The following is a 19,327-nucleotide window of genomic DNA, read 5'->3' on the forward strand; positions in this document are numbered from 1 at the left end:
CCTCATAAGTGCATACAAAAAGATACATAAGTTTCACCGGTACACACTAAGGGGAATCAGATCGACCACATAAGCAAGAATGAAAAATTGAGGTCACTTTAGGACGTAACAAAGAGAGGAGTTGATATAACTTCTTGGTAGCAAAGTTAAAACATAGTTTTTAAAAAACTGAATAATTAGACAGCCAAAACTACGAAATTTAAAACAGCATTTCTTTAAGAAACTAACAAACTCAGTGGGTTCATGAAAGATCTCAGCAACAAGTTCCAAGTCTTAAAAGACCTACTAGAAGAGGAAACCACTATACAGAACAATTAGGAATGGATTAAAAAGGAATAACAAAGTGTCAAGAGATGTTAGGCTCCAAAAGGCACCAACACAAGGAACATATCTCCATGTATACTTTGACTAATATTGAAGAAGGGAAAACAGGAAGACAGAAACGAACAACAGCCAAACAAAAACAGAAGTATTAAAGGCATCCGCAGAATATGCAGAAGCAGACGAAAGAGTGAAAACGAGCCGTAGAGCTGATAAACAAGAATATGTGGAACACCTAACAGTGACAGCAAGAAAAGATGCAAGAGGAAGAAATGTCAGGAACTATATGACTAAATTAAGAAAGGAGCAGAGAAGAACAATAAACCAGAGAAACTGGTCAAGAACAAATAAGAACCAATCGCTGACATTAAAAAACACCATAAGAGATGAGGAAAGCCCTTTCATAAACAACTGCCTACATTAAATACTCCACATCTATAGACCAGATACCATCAGTAATAACCTACAGTGGTACAGAACCAACCAGATACCAACTTGGGAGAAAATTAGGGAAAGACGCTGGAGATGGTTTTGTCACGATTTACGGAAACCATCGAACCGTATCACAAGGCAGGCTCCAACGTGGAGTTCTCAAGGCAAGACAAGGCAGACCAAATAACACACGGCGCCGGTAGTTGAAAGCATACAGAATGACTATGAATACCAGTTGGCGGTATCTGGGAAGAAGAGACGAGGATAAAGTTGATTGGAGATCCCTGAACAGTGGTCTATGTACTATGAGCGGTAACAGGGTCAAATAAGCGGTAATCGTATTACATCACTGAATCGAAGCAATCAAAGATATTTACCCAAAGATATCTGTTACAAGAGCTAAATACACCAAAAATAGAACCAAGCAATAAGGGAATACTACTAATAGTTTTTTTGAAATTTAAAAAAAAACAAAGCAGTTGTACAGTACTTTTTCACCCCAACTGTTAGTGTTTAATATCAATACAAATAAATGAATAACACTAACAGTTTTAACATGGTTAGAATTATTATTATAAATAACAGTAATTACCCTAGCTTCATTATAAAGCGTTAGACACTCATCATATTTATCACGTAAATTTTTTAATTCACTTGTCAGTAATGATTGCGATATTTGCGTTTCTTTCAGCCGACCAATTAACATTTCATTTTCTGCTGTCAACTAAATTAGAAGGAAAAACAGAAAAAGGGAAAGATGTGATTCTCAACAATTAGAATACGAATTAAACGACCATAAGGAAGAAAATTAAATCATTAGTAATGATAACGATAATAATACTAATTATTATTATTATAAAGTTAATAGACAAATTATAAATCGGAAAAATCGTGAAATTTAATCTAAGGAGAATATTATTTTTCACAGAATTTGGCAGACGGATATTACGAAGCTTGGAAATGACTGTATCATACAATATAACGACGCTTGGTAAAAAAGGCTAAGTATCAAGTAAATACATTCTGAATATACGGGACTATATGAATGAACTGTCAATATTTCTAATCAGTAAGACGTAACTATGGTTTATCACGAAATAGAGAATTGAAATTTTTTTGAACCAATAAAAATTTTAATGTAAGAGTTATTGTCATTATTTTTTTACGAAAAAAGAATTAATTTGTAATCTACTATAGATAATCATCAGATGTGAAACCGATTGTTATCGTTGGGAAACATTCATTTGACACTGAAATTCAATAATTCTAACTACAACATAGAATGTTTGATATGTGGTTAGCAGTGTAACCCAGGACGCAAAGTGAAAAGGATTGTATTTAAGTATCAATGTGAACATCAACACTGGAAAGCAGGTACATCCAGCTGACCAGTTCCAGATAAAACGGAGTGTGTCCTGAATTCCGATCCAAGGCACACCAAATATAAGTATTTATAATCAGCCTGTAGCAGCCAAGAGTTGTTTGATAAAACAACCATTACGGATTATGGATAGTGATCGGTGTTCGAAGATAAAGTTCTTGCAAGATTTAAAACAACGACCACTTGGTCGGTAAAACTTTAGACCGATAGTAGCCGTTAACTTGATGTATTGAGCGAGTTTCCATATCGTGTTGATTCAATCAATCAATATTAGGTGGGAGACTTTTTGGCGGTCCTACCGTCGACTGAAGAAAAGGGGGGACTAAAACCGAGAGTCACATGGTCTGGGGGAGAATTTGTGTTGTTGATTGAACAAATATATGATAAATTCAACGATGCTGCCTTCCTACAAAGGAACAGTGGGATTAGAAGAGGTCAGCTCTAAAAGTGTCATACGTCATCCCATCTCACCTCATGGATTTCGGCCTCCATTGACAAAGCCTTTTACGTACAGAGCTAGCACACATAAACCTGTCTGCAATAAGGTCGTCTGGTACAGACCACAAAACGTTTTTTTAGCTCTGAGGTCACGCTACCTATGTAATCAAGATTACCTCTAACCCAGTTTCTTTTCCAGGTCCTTTAAGAAGCGATATCGTTCCACGGAGGGGCGAACCAGGAAGTGACAACTGTCCTCATCCCTCCAACAGCACTCAAGATCACCTTGAAAACATTGCACACCAATATATATAATCCGTTTTCAAGGAAAAGGCAGGCATTTTCACAAAGGTGGTAGATCAAAAACCTCACCTTTACAAATCTAACAATTGGGTAAATTCAATTCTTACAATGTCAAAAATATCCTACAATGATCAATCTTTTACAGTTCAGTGATATGAATAAAAACTCTAATAATAATAATAATAATAATAATAATAATAATAATAATAATATAGCTTGCCTGCTTAACACGATTCTCTAAATCTAAGCCTCTTGTAAGTAGGCGAGTAATTTCAGATTGTTGATTCATGAAAGCATCAGACTTCTTAGCCAACTCATCGGATAAATTACGTATATGCATATTAGCAGTAATTAATTGACGTGCACAATCTCGAACTAATGCAGTTTCATGTTCATCCAATTGATCAGCCGCAGTAGACAATCGATTACGCTACAAATAAAAATATAACGGTTTTATTAGAACTCATAATAGTGCTGATAATCATGCTTAAGCAACAATAAAATGAATCGATGAATCAAATCAATCTTGTTGGAAAAACCAAAAATTGAATATTAAGGTCAAATAAACAGCTATAAACATTAATCCAGAGATTTGAACAAAGCATATTAGAAGTATGGACACAATTAACGTGGCAAATTAACATAACTCATTTATTCCCTTAAGTACGCAGATTGGATGACTGCAATGATGATTTCACTTTTACTAAGAACTGTAAATGCCTGGGAGTTTTGTACCATACACAGTTCGGAATAACATTCCTTCTCCCTAGTCTTCTGTGTCCTCACTTGCGACTTGGACGGTTCGGACGTTCCAGTGCTCAAGTAGTGAGTTTTGTAGCAAGAAAATCTACGATCTAGATATAACAGTTTGATACCGAAAATATGTGTCCACTTAGTAAATCATTGATTAATTGATAATAAATACTACTCAAATTAAACAAATCTGATTGTTAATCTGACAGCACATCAATCATATAAAAAGTTGAGTGTGTGGACGCATATACCATTTAGATTTATTTCTGGAGTCAAATAAATTCAGCCGCCTTTTGGTCTTTGTTACCTATCAGTCGTTGGATTTGGAGTTTTCAGTACCAAGTACAAATCAGTTAAGAATTTCCCTGAACACAACAGTGGCGGGATGGGATTATCCATCTGCAACTGATCGGTCAGGCTGTTTCGTTGATACATCCAAGAGAGGCTTCTTAATTCACAAGTGGAGGGAACGACAAAGGGAATAATAGAGAATCTTCTGAGGGCACAAAGAACAACCCCAAACCCAGACTTAGCACTTCATTTAATGTCGAGTATACACATAGGAAGTAAAGCGGGACGAGAAAATCAAGGTCAAGGTTACTAGAATTTAATTCACGGACAGTTTAACAGTATACGTAAGAGGATTTCAACAGTGGGGGCTTGTCTGAATAGCCAATGTCGCCATAAGAAGAGTTGGACATAAGTGCTTTACAAAAGAGAGCAACCAGTTAGAAATATGTCAACCACGTAGGCATTATCTAGTCACAATAATATTGAGACGAAAAACGTCATAATAATAATAATAATATTTGGGGGAGACCTAAATGTACCATAAAATAAATGTTAACATTCAGACACAAAATCGATACACACATACCTCTTGACGCAGTAGGTTATTTTCTTCTTCTAGATCTCCAAGTTTTTTATGCAACTGTGCGAAGTTGACTGAAGACAATGAAAATCCATCACCTCCTCCGGCACTAGACCTATCGTAATGATAAGGATATTTTAAAAGAAATATAAAATCAAATATCAATGAACAATCAGTTGTTCCACAAACACAAAAAACATGGAAACAAAAGATCCCGTTCATCACCGAAAGACTTTCGATTGCCTTGCTAAAGATTATTTATTTATGACTAAATAACGACAGTTCGTTTCCTTTTAACTCAGCTAACATCATACATAAGAAACTGATGCAATATATACAGAGAACTGGATTTATCCTGTCGAACATCCAAATATTCAAGTATATTTGTAATCAATATTGATATTCAGCAGACAAGAATTTGCAATAAATCAATAACTGTTAATACAGTAACCTCAATTGAAAAGGACATGACGATCCAATATGAAGAAGTAGAATTCCCTAAAGGGGGAACCAATTAAACACAAACAAAGCAGAATATCACAAAATATAAATAAATTTTCAAGGATTAGCATTTCCGAAATAAAAAAATCTTGTCGATGATAAAACATCTTTTAACCTGCACACACACTCAATGCACAAAGTAACTACTGAAACATTTTTATGTCAGCTACTATGCTATTACTTATACAATGTCTTTGGTACCAATCATCAATTTGAATTTCTGAAGAAAGCAGTTAGAAGCAGAGTATAAACAAACAGAGAAATCCCTGAATATTGAACAACAATAAAATATAAGAAAAATAAGATGAAACTTCCGTGAATAAAATAAAAATGAAACTTCAATTTGCATGGTCTTTACACCAAACTTCAAAAATCTATGTATACGTATTGAATAACTCTGTAGAATGTAACAGATCAACAAGTCAGTAAGAGTACATATGCATTGACTGCTGAAATCTTAATCAATACTGATTCGTACAATTCTAATCTCATGAAATATCAAGTATTACGGAGGTACATCAATAGCATGATATTACAGTTTGAAAAAAGATGAATATAAAACTGTGAATCGTTTTGTAAGAAAATATTCTGCTAGTTAGAGGTGCCATATCATGATCTACCTTCGTTAGATAATCATCAAAGATGAGGAAGCACTGAGAAGCCATTTCACATTAATATGATATCGCTCAAGAGTTTGAATCAACCTCACTTGGGATCAAACACAGGATATTCAAACCTTATGACGAACAATTAACCTACAGAAAACCGAGCTGGTATCTAATTTCAAACTATTCGTGCACAAATGAGGGCCAAATAGTAGGACAAAACAGATGTCAAGTGCTTCCTGATGTGAAACTGTAAACCCAACAGTCTCCACAACAAACCATAATAACAATTCAACAACTATTATACTAAAAGTATATAAGTAGTGAATAATAATACAATAATCTTACCCCAAAGTTTTATTTGGCTAAAAAACCTAAGTAATCTTATGAGATAAAAAAAACTGATGACAATCTGTCACAGTGACTGATAGGGCAGCCAATATCTGCAACACTAAAGGTACAATCCGTTATTTATGACACTTCTGTTATACAGACAAATAACATGAAAATATCTCGAAGTAGATTATTTTAAAATAAATATAATACGAAACATATGATCAGATTCCTTCAATTCATTTAGTATTCTTTGTTTGAATCTTCCCATTGATGTTTTAGGACTGCAACTGGTCAGTCTCTAATTGGCATATGTGCATACTGTGCGTATTGCCTCGATATAGCCCAAGTTCACAAGCACTGTAAGCAAAGATGGATAGTGGCTAGCAGTAGATAAACTTCACCCCATTGCACAAGCAAGTGGCTATCAGGACTCAGTGGCCGAGTGGATAACGCGATGGCGTTTGAAGCGAAAGGTACTGGGTTCGAGTAATGGAGTGAACATCAACTCTGAGATGTAGGTACATCCAGCTGACTCATCCCAAATAGGACGAAACGAGCGTCTTGGATTCCACTGCTAGCCACTATTCATCTTTGCTTACAAGATTCCTTCAATGTTTTGAACAATTATTCTCAACATAAATCTTCACATAAAGATAAATTGTTATAAAAAAAACGATTCGTGCACACGTATCAAATAAAGCCAATATGGAAAGCTAGAAAGTTGGTCTACTGTTTTAGTCAAACACCTTTACATAACTAAGCGAATCATAAAAGCTAACTGAACATCAGTACTATTATTATTATACAGTTTCATAATAACCCAATAAACATCACACCGTGATCCACTTTTTATAGTCTGTAGAAAATATTAGAAGTGTTAATTGAAATATGCAATAATTTAAAGGAATTTCAAGGTGAAAGATAAAGAATATAAAATGTTACACAATAAAAAAACGGAACTTAATAATTTCGTATTCATCTATTTTTAACTAGTAATTCCGTTTATAAGTTGGTCAACAATTAATTAAAGTACATTTGTACATTCTCAATATAATTTCACATCAATCATAGGTAAAGTAAAAAAATATCGTTCAATTATCAATCAGATAAGAAAAGTGATTATATTGACAAAATTAGCATTTTAATGACAAAAGAAAGAACCTACACACCAAAGATCACATGACTTGAACAATCTACATATACATATATATATATACAGGAAAATATTAGAGGAAAATGTTAGAGAGATGAAGAAACAATCCATTTCATAAAACTAGTGAATTACAAAATAGGATTCTTGGGTGGAAAATTGCATAACATAATGTCTTCATCATATAACCACGAGAAATATTGAATTATAACAGCGTTACCAAAAAGATAGAATATTAAAAAATCTGATCATTTTCTAACAATATTCCGACGTAACACACGAGCATCATCTGATGACAAGCAACAAATTAGACTAGACATCCAAGTCGTTATTCAGTAGACTTTTTTCTCTATTATCCTAATCTGTGTGTGAAGCAATAATCATAGTGGTGTATTTAACTTTTTTAAAACATACTAAACAATGAGGATAAAGATGAGTAGAGAAAAAAAACACATACAAATTTAGCAGAAGAGAAACTACAAGAACAAAGACTTAATTCTCTAGGGCAAAAGAAACGAATGCTTATGAATCCATAATGTGGAGAAAAAGCTGTCTTAGAAACACTACCTAACTGTCTACAACGATAACTGAAAAAAATCACGAAGCCACCATGTTGTAGATAAACAATAACAATCAAAGACATTCTATCTACAGAGAAAAAAGTACGACTTAGAAAGATAAGTGGAAACAAATACTGGTATGGTTACAGACATATCAGGATGAGACATATCACATAATGTTGACATAAACTTATAATTAAGAATGATACTGTAATGAAAACAAGTAACTAACTGTGAAGTAGTTGAGCGTGTAGAACGCTTCACTTATCTTGAGAGTCTCATCAGCCCTTGTGGTCTCGTTTGCGACGAAATCTCACCACGGATACAGAAGGCTCGTCTAGCTTTCGCCAACTTGCGTCATTTATGGCGTAGGCGAGATATCCGTCTACCAAACAAAGGACGGGTTTACTGTGCAGCAGTTCATTCCGTCCTACATTATGGCAGTGAAACATGGCCGGTAAGAGTAGATGATATTCGTAGGCTACTAGTTTTCGATCATAGGTGTCTCCGAAGCATTGCTTGTATATTCTGGGACCACCGAGTAAGTAATGCAGTTTATAGGAAACGGGTACTAGGTAAGGATGGCAAATCGATTGACAAAGTAGTGAAACTTCATCAGTCGAGTTGGCTGGAACACGTGTTACGTATGCCCAACTACCGACGTGCGATGTTTTATGGTGTAGGAGTGGGTTGAAAGAAAGTAGAGGCAGTCAGACCAAAACATGGCACAAATCCATGAAGTCACTGACAATCGGACTGAGCCATGTTGGTAGATGTAGACTACCTGGTTGGGACCCACGAGACGATAGTAACAGATAGTTAGAGACCTTGAATGACATGGCTCAAAATCGTTTGCGATGACGAAGGTGTATCCACCCTTTGTGTTCTCCCAAATTATAATCTTCTGAATTCTTCATGTCCCTTTCTTTTTTCTCTTTCCAAATTTATTTCACTGGATTATACGCCTTGAATAACATCTTCAAACCCTAATATTTCCTATTACTGCCTATACTCTTACCATCTCTACCACTATGGGATTTGAATCGATAACTGCATCTCTGTGATAATGTGGTATGGCAACTTGAACTGATGTACGTACGTACGAAGTTCTATGTTGTGACTGACTGAGGTAAATAACTTAACATGGTTTCTACCATCAAGAATTTTGTAGATAACGAGAAGACTCTATCAATAAAGTAAACGAGGATTAACAAGAAGTAGATATGAATGTTGGTAATCACATAATGTCGGAGTGGCGGCTTAGTAGTTAGGGTGTTCAACATCTAGTCACTAAGTCACAGGTTCCAACCCCGCTAAATCTGACTCAGTTCGGAGAGCTATATAATATCACTAGCTCTTATACCCAAAGTATGGCTCGAAGCTAAACACACAAATATTTAACTGGTAAATGGGGTTAAGAGTAATAAATACCACCACTCATAGACATAAGTAGATGAACGACATTAAGATAAATTATCTTTTCAGATTGCTACTGATTTAATGAGTTTCAATGGCTAAGGATTGACTGTATGAACAATCAAATCTCCAGCATTCACTGTACATATGGCTAAGTTAATGCTAAACAAAATGTTATTTGGTTGATGGAAAAAAACAATATCTTTAAATTCATCACATATATTTGTCAGTTTGCAACTACTATTGACTGAAACATAAGAATGTTTACAATTAACTAAATGACGCAATCAGAAATACAGAATAATTGATAACTAACTAAGCTTTTTCAATCCAAAACAACACATACTAAGTGGATAATGAAGATAAAAAAAATATTCATCCACAAAATAAAACGCAACGGGACAAATGGGATTACTGTAAATGAGAGGAAAGTTGGATTATGTAGTAACACAAACAGTTTAACAGGTGTTCTACCTAGAAAGCTTTTAAAGTGATTTTAAGTTTTCAGATCAATCATTGTCAGTTCTTATTAGCAATTAACTGAACTCCGATGTTTAGTTCAATCTCATCCAAATTGAAACAAGAAAACTAAGCTGAACAAACACTATTGTGGAGAGAGAACAGTAATGATGGATAGGTGAGACAATTGGTACCCACAGTTACGGGTTAAAATTCGTAAATAACTGAATTCTGTACACTTCAATTTATCGGGTAAAAGAACAATAAACTCGACAACAGTTAGTTTTCAGTCCCAATCGTTTTCCTTTATATCATCGAAAATAAAAATAAATACGTGTTGTGCCTCACAGAAAGAAATAACTAACTGTATAAAGATGAGATTGATTAGTAAAATGTAATAGAATCAATTGAATAAACTAACAATCACATGATTTCTATTTACAGTTTAACTTATATATGCATACATATATTTTAAAAAAACGATGGAATAATAGAAATAATATGTAGCATTTACAAAGGAGATCATTGAACAAAGGTTGAGAATATGCAAAAGTACAAAATAACAGTCTTTACACTACTAAAAAAGTATTACTAGGATAAAAATGAATAAAATATGTTAACTAGTTAAGACATTCTTTTATATACTACTAAATGAAAACTGCTATCAAACACAAAATACAACTCTAACGTTTGTTTTTCCCAAACTATCCTGTTATCGTTTAAAATATAACTTTCCCTAAACACTCACTGTCCATCATTTGGAATAACAGTTCTGTGGCTGGAATATAATAAAATTATTCAAAAAAGAAAAAGATTAAGTTTAGTACCAGGGTAATTATAAAAGGGAAATGTTAAGGCACAGTCAAAAATGGTTGAGAATGAGTCAACGGGTGCAGAAACATTTTACTTAAAATAGTCAGACAAATAATCAATAGTTAATTGGTCTGCCCCAAAATCATTAATAATCAACCTTAAGGTCAAGCAACCAGCCAAATGACTCATTAATGGATATGAACCACAGGACTGAATGCATTTATTTTCTATTAAAAAAAAAGTAGGCAACGTATAGATTACTTTTTACGTTGAAATAGTAATTACCAGTAGTAAAACAATTTTGAAAAATCAACTGCTTTTTCTCTTCAAGTGCTTTCTTGAAAAATATCAGATAGAGTAGAAAACAAATTGTTTATGAATAGGGTTGATAATGTTAGAAAATAAGTGTATAACTACTGGAAATCAAGTTTATTATACTTGCTCTAAGAAGTTTTAAGTAATAGGAGCATGGAAAAATAGACATTCAGACAGACAGATGATATGCGCAAACTGTTACTATTTGACTACAGGTGGCTTTGTGAAACATTCCTTGCGTTCGGATGAATGACCAAATGTGTAATAATGAATAGGTTAAAATGAAGCTTTGAACTTTCATCGACTGGATTACTTGAATAATACATAACGTAGACACTCACAAAATCAATGTGAAATACAATGAAAGCTAGCATGAAGAGTAGGTTGAAAAATGTCTAGTGGTAAACAAAGCAAGACATATCATCTGTTCATCAAGTCATTAACCGTTGACTTTAGTGGTGACATTGTAAGACGTAAAAAACTTGATTAGAGAAAGTACAATAATAGCGACCTATATGGTTGAAAAAGTTGAGTGATGTGAATCAAAATCAGCTGTTGTTTATCCCTAAATAAATCTTCAATTTTAATGCGTTATTCATTACTTCTGAATCAGTGTACCGAGTCCGATACTGATGCAAAAACTTTCTATATGCAAGCCCCAAACTGGCTACTGAATGAGAAGACTAAGTGAAGGAAGTTTAATAGGCTTAAAGGAATCCATGGGTGAGCGCCCATTGATGCAAATATGCGCGTATACATAGAAAATGAAACCATTTCACGGCCAATAATATGAATCTGTCAATTACACTTTTGATTAGCACAAAGTAGTATTTCCACTTGGCGACTTTGGTCGGTCCACTAAATCAAGTTATCTACCATAATTCGCATCTCTATTTTCAATATTCTACCTTGTATCTTGCTTATTTCCTCTCAATGTACTGATGAGAAACGTGTCGACTTGTTGCGTACTGACTAACTTTGTGTGATACTACGTGCAGAACATCGGTAGGGTGTACAGCTGTATAAAACTGCACATTGTTATCTGCCTTTGTCCAACTATGTCACAAACAGACATATGTAATTTAATTTGGACTACGACTGTGTTTACATGAAGCAGTACATATTTGTGACATCGTCTGTGTTCATGAGGAACCAAATGAATGAAAATAAGTCACATATAGCTGTAGTACTGAAGTAGATAATGATATATACTCAAAACGAAAATTACACATGCAAAAGTTTGATGGATTCTTAGTAAGCAATAGCTGATTCATCATCAGTAGCTCTTGCCACCATACATATAGTAAACATGTTTCCTTCTAATTAGGACTTCTCATCTAGATCCAAGTGGATCCTAGTAATGGCATTCACGGGGGAAACCAAATCCAGTGCTTATCAGCATACACAAAACGTTAATACTTAAGCAAACTTTAAGCCAATAGTGAGTAGTCAATTTAGTTCAGTAAGTAAGCAATAGACGATGAGATACTTCAAAAACATGTCATTATCTCAGTCATATATTTACAATGTAAAAGACGATTAATAATTAATATTCGTATCGTTTTTACTAACTGACGTAGCTACGAAACCCTATGTGTTGAAATTGAAGCTATTGTGTAGTGAGCATAAGAAATTCTGATTAGAATGTTGACAGATGATCAAACTACTGAGTTGTAATTCTTACAAGGTAACTAAATGAGCGATATATCAATAAAATAGAGAAAAAACTATTCAAGAGTACAAACTTACGATAATCCCTGCTGACTGCGAACAGGTGATGCACGTCCACTGGATAATACGCTAACTTCATCATCATTAATATCAGTAATTTGATCGGAATCTCTTAGGAATATACGTAGTAAATTATCTTTGACAGTGAGATTATGATTTAGCTGACTAATCTGAAACAATATTACAAGAAATAAAGTTCATCAAAGTCGATAAGGTGTATACACATAGCACAGTTTATACACTTTACATTTTTACTATGTTAGTAATAGGAGGGAATGGAAATTTATTGAATTACCGACCTGGTGTTCTTTTACAATGAATTATGAAAAAATGGCCTTGTGTAGCTAAATCATCCGAGATTAATTCATAGTAAAGTTCTCTTGAAAAACTCAGTTACATTTTAACTGTATGACACTGAACCTTATAACCAAGACTGACGAATCCCAGACTGCACAACTCTGATTACTTGTACATCAGAAGATTTGCTGTCTTGTAAACTAAATCAGTATTAAAAAAAAATATGATAAACAGAATATGCTATTATATATATATATATATTTCAAGGACCAAATAACTAATTTTTGACTTAATTCATGTTACTAGTACTAAGTGATATGAGAAAAAAACTGTATAAGCTAATATCACAGTTCTGATAATGTGATCCCGCCAATTCTGTTTCCATTTTAGTTTACTTAATAAGGCAGAAAAAACCCAGAGATAGTGACAATAATTTAATATTTTATTCTCAGTCAGTCACAACATAGAACTTCGTACGTACGTACATCAGTTCAAGTTGCCATACCACATTATCACAGAGATGCAGTTATCGATTCAAATCCCATAGTGGTAGAGATGGTAAGAGTATAGGCAGTAATAGGAAATATTAGGGTTTGAAGATGTTATTCAAGGCGTATAATCCAGTGAAATAAATTTGGAAAGAGAAAAAAGAAAGGGACATGAAGAATTCAGAAGATTATAATTTGGGAGAACACAAAGGGTGGATACACCTTCGTCATCGCAAACGATTTTGAGCCATGTCATTCAAGGTCTCTAACCATCTGTTACTATCGTCTCGTGGGTCCCAACCAGGTAGTCTACATCTACCAACATGGCTCAGTCCACCTGTCAGTGACTGGTTCCTTCTACATTCTGGAATTCGCCCGTCCAACATATTAAGTTGGACTTTGCGTAGAGGTCAAGAGCCTTTCTATAGAAGACTGTTAGTCCAGACAGGTTGCTCTTAAATGGTATTTATAATTAGAAAAGAATAAATTTCCTGTTGAAGACAGTAGCTAGCGTTAAATTCTGTGTTTGTCCATTGCTGATTGACCACATTAGGCTGGCAGCATCATGTTTCCATGTGTTTAGGTAAAATTAGTCATAATTGATATCTTCGTTCACGTAGGATTTCATGTACTGGAGCATATTAGGTTATTTAATCGATGCAACGAGATGAAACTCGACCTGGCTGGCATAGTAGAACCTACGGCAACATATGTTCCAGCCAATATAGTTCGGTTGGGTCCCCATGATAGGCAAGCTTGACCACCACGTCAAAGTAGCAGCTACTTACAACAACAAAACAACTTGGTCTAGATTAAGAACAATCATCACCACACAAAGTACATTATTAATCCAAGTAAACAAACAGGCATGTATCTATAAAACATTGTTCTGATATTAATTAAATTTAATTATTAGTACTATAAATAAAATATTAACTTTACTATATTTAGAAATTGTTCAGCAGACGGTAACATAACAAAAAAAGATAATGAATAAGCAACAATGAATAGGAATTTATAAATAATAAATTAAGAAAGACGCAGAGAATCAACATCAGATTAAAATTCAGCGACAACATCCATACTGAAATAGCTATGAACGTAAGAAACAAGGAAATCATTTTCTAAATCACCGAAAATGGTTTGAAGAAAACTCCTACAATAGATAAAGAAAATATGACTCATTGAAAACAAGGTATGAGTTGTCTTTTCTTTACTTGTCTTGATTACATAATACGTGGAATAAAATTTCACAAATAGAACAAATAAAGACAACAACTTACAACTTCATCACGTGCATTAAGATTCTTTTCAGTCTCCAATAGTCTCGACTGAAGGTCATGATTTTTCGCCAATAGATTTTTACCGATTTTCGCTGCCAATTCAAGATCTGTTTGTTTCTAGATTATAGTATAGGATAACAAATATTTTGAATCAGAAGGAATTTTGTGGGAATTTTAGTAATTTCATGGTTGAATTCATGGGTAAATTAAATCTAGACCACCATAGAAAACCTGGAAGCACTGCGCGGTCGTCTCGTCCCAGTATGGGACTCCTCAGCAGTGCGCATCCATGATTCCGCCCGCGGAATTTGAAGATTGGTTGAAGTTAGACACTAACACCGTTGGATGCCGGCTCAGTGATCTAGACGTTAGGCGTTCGCGCGCGAGACCAGTAGGTCCTGGGCTCGAATCCTGCGGGCGGGATCGTGGATGTGCATTGCTGAAGAGTCCCATCCTCGGATGAAACGGTCGTCCAGTGCTTCCAGGTTTTCAATGGTGGTTTAGCTTTAATGGACTCATGAATTTAACTACGAAATATTTTGAAATTGTATTAGGAGAATAAATGATTCTAAGAAACAAATGGTTGTTTTACGCAAGAATTATAAATCGATACTAGGTTTTTTGAAATTATCAGAATAATGAAGAATGTCAGAAAACATTTCTCATTGATATTTGAAGTTCATTAAAATTCCATTATTAGCATAATATATATTCATTGATAGGAATTTTTGTATACTATAAAAGTAAATTTGTTATACTAAATACATTTACAGAGTAAGAACTAAATTAAGAAAGTTTCCATTGATAATTAGTGAAGCTTTCGAATTAACTATGAAACAGTTTAGCCACACCTAAAAGAAACAAACTGTAAGAGCTATTAAAAACAGTCTGAATATTCAAACTCCGTCCAAATCCTGATTAATTTTTACACACTTATTTGTAATATAATAAATGAGAAAACCTACTGGAAATTCACATCTTTAGTTTCGAAAGATATACACATACTAAAACTTTTTAAACCATTAATAGCCCGAATGGAACGTCAAAATAGACTATATAAATCTTTCGACATCATAAATCCTCACTTCAAGTTTGGTTTCCCATTACTGCCAATAAAAATAAATACTTACTTCTTCTAACAGTTGTGTAATAGCATCCAAATCTTCATAAGTTTGAGCCATCTGACTAACTCTTAGACCACAAAGAACTGAAAGAAAAATGCAAAAATTAACATTGTACACAGAAACATTTACCTGGAAATCCAAAAGATTAAATGTAGGGCAGTAAAACGAATGTATATGAAAGAATCGCTTGATTAGGTACACGATTATGCACTGACACATAAATATTTGTAATTGTACTATTATTCCTCTCACCCTACTAACTGATTCAAGTTAACATTACATATGAGTCATTTCAACATGAACAATTTTATATTGTTCAGCAATCGTAAATTCATATGCTTTAACTAAACTATGCACTTTGCTCTAAACCTGGCCACTTTTCAGATTATTAATTTGGATATATAATCGTAGAACCTGAAGAGTTTATTGAAAAGAATATTCTTCGTTCAAATATGAGTCTTTTACACATAAATATATGTAGTAGTAATAAATGTTCATTGTATAGTTAAAAAGACAGTAGTTGTCATGCCCCGATAAGAATAGTGAATGGTAATTTTGGGATTCATTTATGAACCAATACTATATGTATATTTTTACTGTATAATTGTTAACTGACTAAACTATTCGTATTCGTGTTCCTCTTATCATAAGTTTTATTTTGACCTGTGAACTAATATTGTACGGCTTACCATTCTTGAGTTATCCCTGGTCTATTAATTACTGCATCTCACATTCACAGCCACATTTGGCTGAATTTTGTACAAATGTTATTTTTATTTTATGGTACAACGTGGTCAGTTTGTTTGATATATAAACCCAGTATGCTTGAAATAAACGATTCATACCGCAGAGGCTGTTCTGGACTTGACTGCTTGGGCTAGGCAGGAAGCAGGACCGATAAGTACTCTAGACTGCTCACTGGTCTGATCGATAATTCACTGCTCTCTAATTGGTGGCAACATCACGTTATACATTAACAGGGCAATGGGTGGGCACAAGTTATAACGGTTTATCATACTGATTGGGACAGATATTATGACAAATAAATTGGCTACTCTCCAAACAAAACGTTTCATGATAGAAATCAATAGTTTCGTAAGTAGACCATTTGTATTAAATGAATAGACGTTATAAAGTGCCAGTGAAATCATGAGTGAGTAGTAGTAGCGTAATCACGTTTGAGTTTTACCTTACCCAATTCAATTTGGTGAACTATTGTTAGTACAACTAAACTGGCATAAAAGTTTTGTTTTAAACATAACCAAATAAAGAAAGTAACGTTAAGAAACTTCTTATCTCGGTATTAGATATATCCTTAGTTACATTTTATACATAAGCAAAAGTGTACGCTATGAAAAAGTTGTGATAGACACCAGTTACTATCGAACAATTGAATTCATTTGGGATTTATTAAAGGTACTATACTTATTACCGAACAAGTTAAATTATTGCAATCAATCTATGTTACTGCTCTACAGAGTATCTTTTCCAAGATAAGACTAAGTATGATGAAAAATTATATTAGATGACAAATCACTACAGAATTATTAAAACTCAGAATAACCAAGGTCATATATACATTTACATTCCAAAATTTATTAAACATTGCCAAACCACAAAAAAAAATAGAACATTCTAATTATTGGAATTGAAGTTGATCAATCAATCCACAAAATAATCTATAATATCATTTTCTTTTTCGAAAATGAAAAAATGTATCTTTACTATTCCGAGTAAACAGGATCATTTAGGCTAGAAAATCATTTGGAAGATAATTTATCGACGCCTCTTAGAGATGGATCAATATGTTCAAATGATTTAAAGCTCGACAGTTATTTAGAAATGATCCCAACTCTATCGGCAAACTTAGTTCTTTTATAAGTTCTCTTTCTTAAAATATTACGTTTTAATATCAGAAGGGGTTTTTGTGGATATTACAGTAATTTTAATAGTTGAGATCATGAGTCAATTGAACCTAGACCACCATGGAGAACCTGGAAGCACTGGACGGCCGTTTCGTCCTATTGTGGAACAATGGTGGATGTGTTGCCCAATTTCTTGGATTGGTTGAAGTAAGATATGAACACCGTTGGATGTCGGCTAATTGGTCTATAGGTTAAGCGTTCGCGCGCGAAACCGATAGGTCCTGGGTTCGAATCTCGCGAGGTGGGATCGTGGATGCGCACTGATCGTGGATGCGCACTGCTGAGGAGTCCCACGATAGGACGAAACGGCTGTCCAGTGCTTCCAGGTTCTCCATGGTAGTCTAAGTTTAATTGACTCATGATCTCAACTATTACGTTTTAATTAGGCTCAACGACAGTTCAGCCTTACAATGCCCCATTCACTAATGAACCACTGTAGAGTTTTAAAGAAAGGCATGAACAAGAATAGGCTCGTAATCATGATTTACTCGAGGAAAACATGGTATCTAGAACGCATGCATATATTATCCACCTACGGTTGGCAATCCTCTACCATCGTTTAAATTAAAATTTTGAAGTTCTTGTGTTGAAAAGAAACTGGATCGACATGAACTGACGGTTTAGCTTAGAAAGGTAAGCATAAATGAGTAAATAAACGAGATAAGTACAAAAAACGATGTTGACCAAAACAAGATTAATGATTTGCTGAACTTAACCTAAAAGATCGATCAAAACAGCTTTACAAAAATCGACATAATGATACGTGATGTCGCATATACCTTTGATCATATAACATGTTGACAGTAAACTAATAGCACAATCACCATATTTGGTTGAATGAAGTAACTGATGCAACAAGGGCTTGGTTCACATTACCACCGTACACTGAGGTGGTGGGATAATTTAATACCCTTTAAAAATTATTCCCGTTTTAAAAACATGTTACTCGTGCACGTCAATACAAAATGGGAACTTTGAAAAAAAGACTGAAGGAAACGGAGTGCAAGTGATGATAAATCGTTGAAGCCGAGGTAAGAATACATCGCTGTCTGTATCAAATGTAGAGACTTCAGATATCCACACTTGTTGATTTTCATCAATAAGAAAATAAACAGGCAACCCAACCAACTAATGCACCATCAAATGACGATTAGTCTCCACCCCAATCTATCTCAATTCAACGTCTTAGAATAGAAGTTGATGAATGACCATTCTCGTATTGGAAACATGGTAATTCTACCAAAAAACCTATTTTCTTTAGTTGAAAAAGCCTTCATTCCTGCGATAAGCCATCATTATTTATTAAGTCAATTATAAATAGTACCAGATAAAAACTCCTGATGGAAAAAGTAAACAATTGTAGTGTTATATATGTTTAGCAACTGATAATCCTATCAAATAACCGAAATAGTTGGATTATGGTATAAACACTAAACTTCTAACTAATGAAGCAACAAGTTCCAAGTCAATTCACCTATTCCATCGATTACAGCGATTGCAACTGTAGTATTGTGGTGTGGTCTACTTATATCCATATAAGTAGTATATGGTGTGGGTCAGACATAGAATGTATTTTGGCAGAAGACCGATGAGGAAAGAACTGAAATGAAACGCAAACGTCTGGAAAATGCATGAGCAATGGAATAAGAGAAGAAACAGTGAAGATTGAAACAATTGGTTGTTAATTTGCAAATTGACTGTTCATTGTTTGGTAATCAGAATTTATTGAGATAGTCTGTAATCTTTGCTTAAATACATTCGTTTGTCCCCAGTCGTGTTCTGTTCACTACATTTGGTGTCGCTGCCAACCAGGAGGAGGAAGGGT

At 34.2% G+C, this 19,327-nt stretch overlaps 1 protein-coding gene across 1 annotated transcript in view; it reads right to left on the reverse strand.

The window, feature by feature from the left end:
• The window catches only part of Smp_127380 (huntington associated protein-1 domain,putative), a gene marked incomplete at both ends in the record, with an annotated part of 50,591 nt that overhangs the window by 16,222 nt on the left and 15,042 nt on the right, over positions 1–19,327 (reverse strand). Inside the window, 6 exons of the mRNA XM_018792029.1 lie at positions 1,346–1,477; positions 3,096–3,305; positions 4,506–4,614; positions 12,404–12,555; positions 14,454–14,570; positions 15,584–15,660. Coding sequence (XP_018644931.1) covers positions 1,346–1,477; positions 3,096–3,305; positions 4,506–4,614; positions 12,404–12,555; positions 14,454–14,570; positions 15,584–15,660 — 797 coding nt within the window. The remainder of the gene's footprint in view (positions 1–1,345; positions 1,478–3,095; positions 3,306–4,505; positions 4,615–12,403; positions 12,556–14,453; positions 14,571–15,583; positions 15,661–19,327) is intronic.

Source organism: Schistosoma mansoni, assembly GCF_000237925.1.
Source record: "Schistosoma mansoni, WGS project CABG00000000 data, chromosome 1 unplaced supercontig 0010, strain Puerto Rico, whole genome shotgun sequence".
Taxonomy (NCBI): Eukaryota; Metazoa; Platyhelminthes; class Trematoda; order Strigeidida; family Schistosomatidae; genus Schistosoma; species Schistosoma mansoni.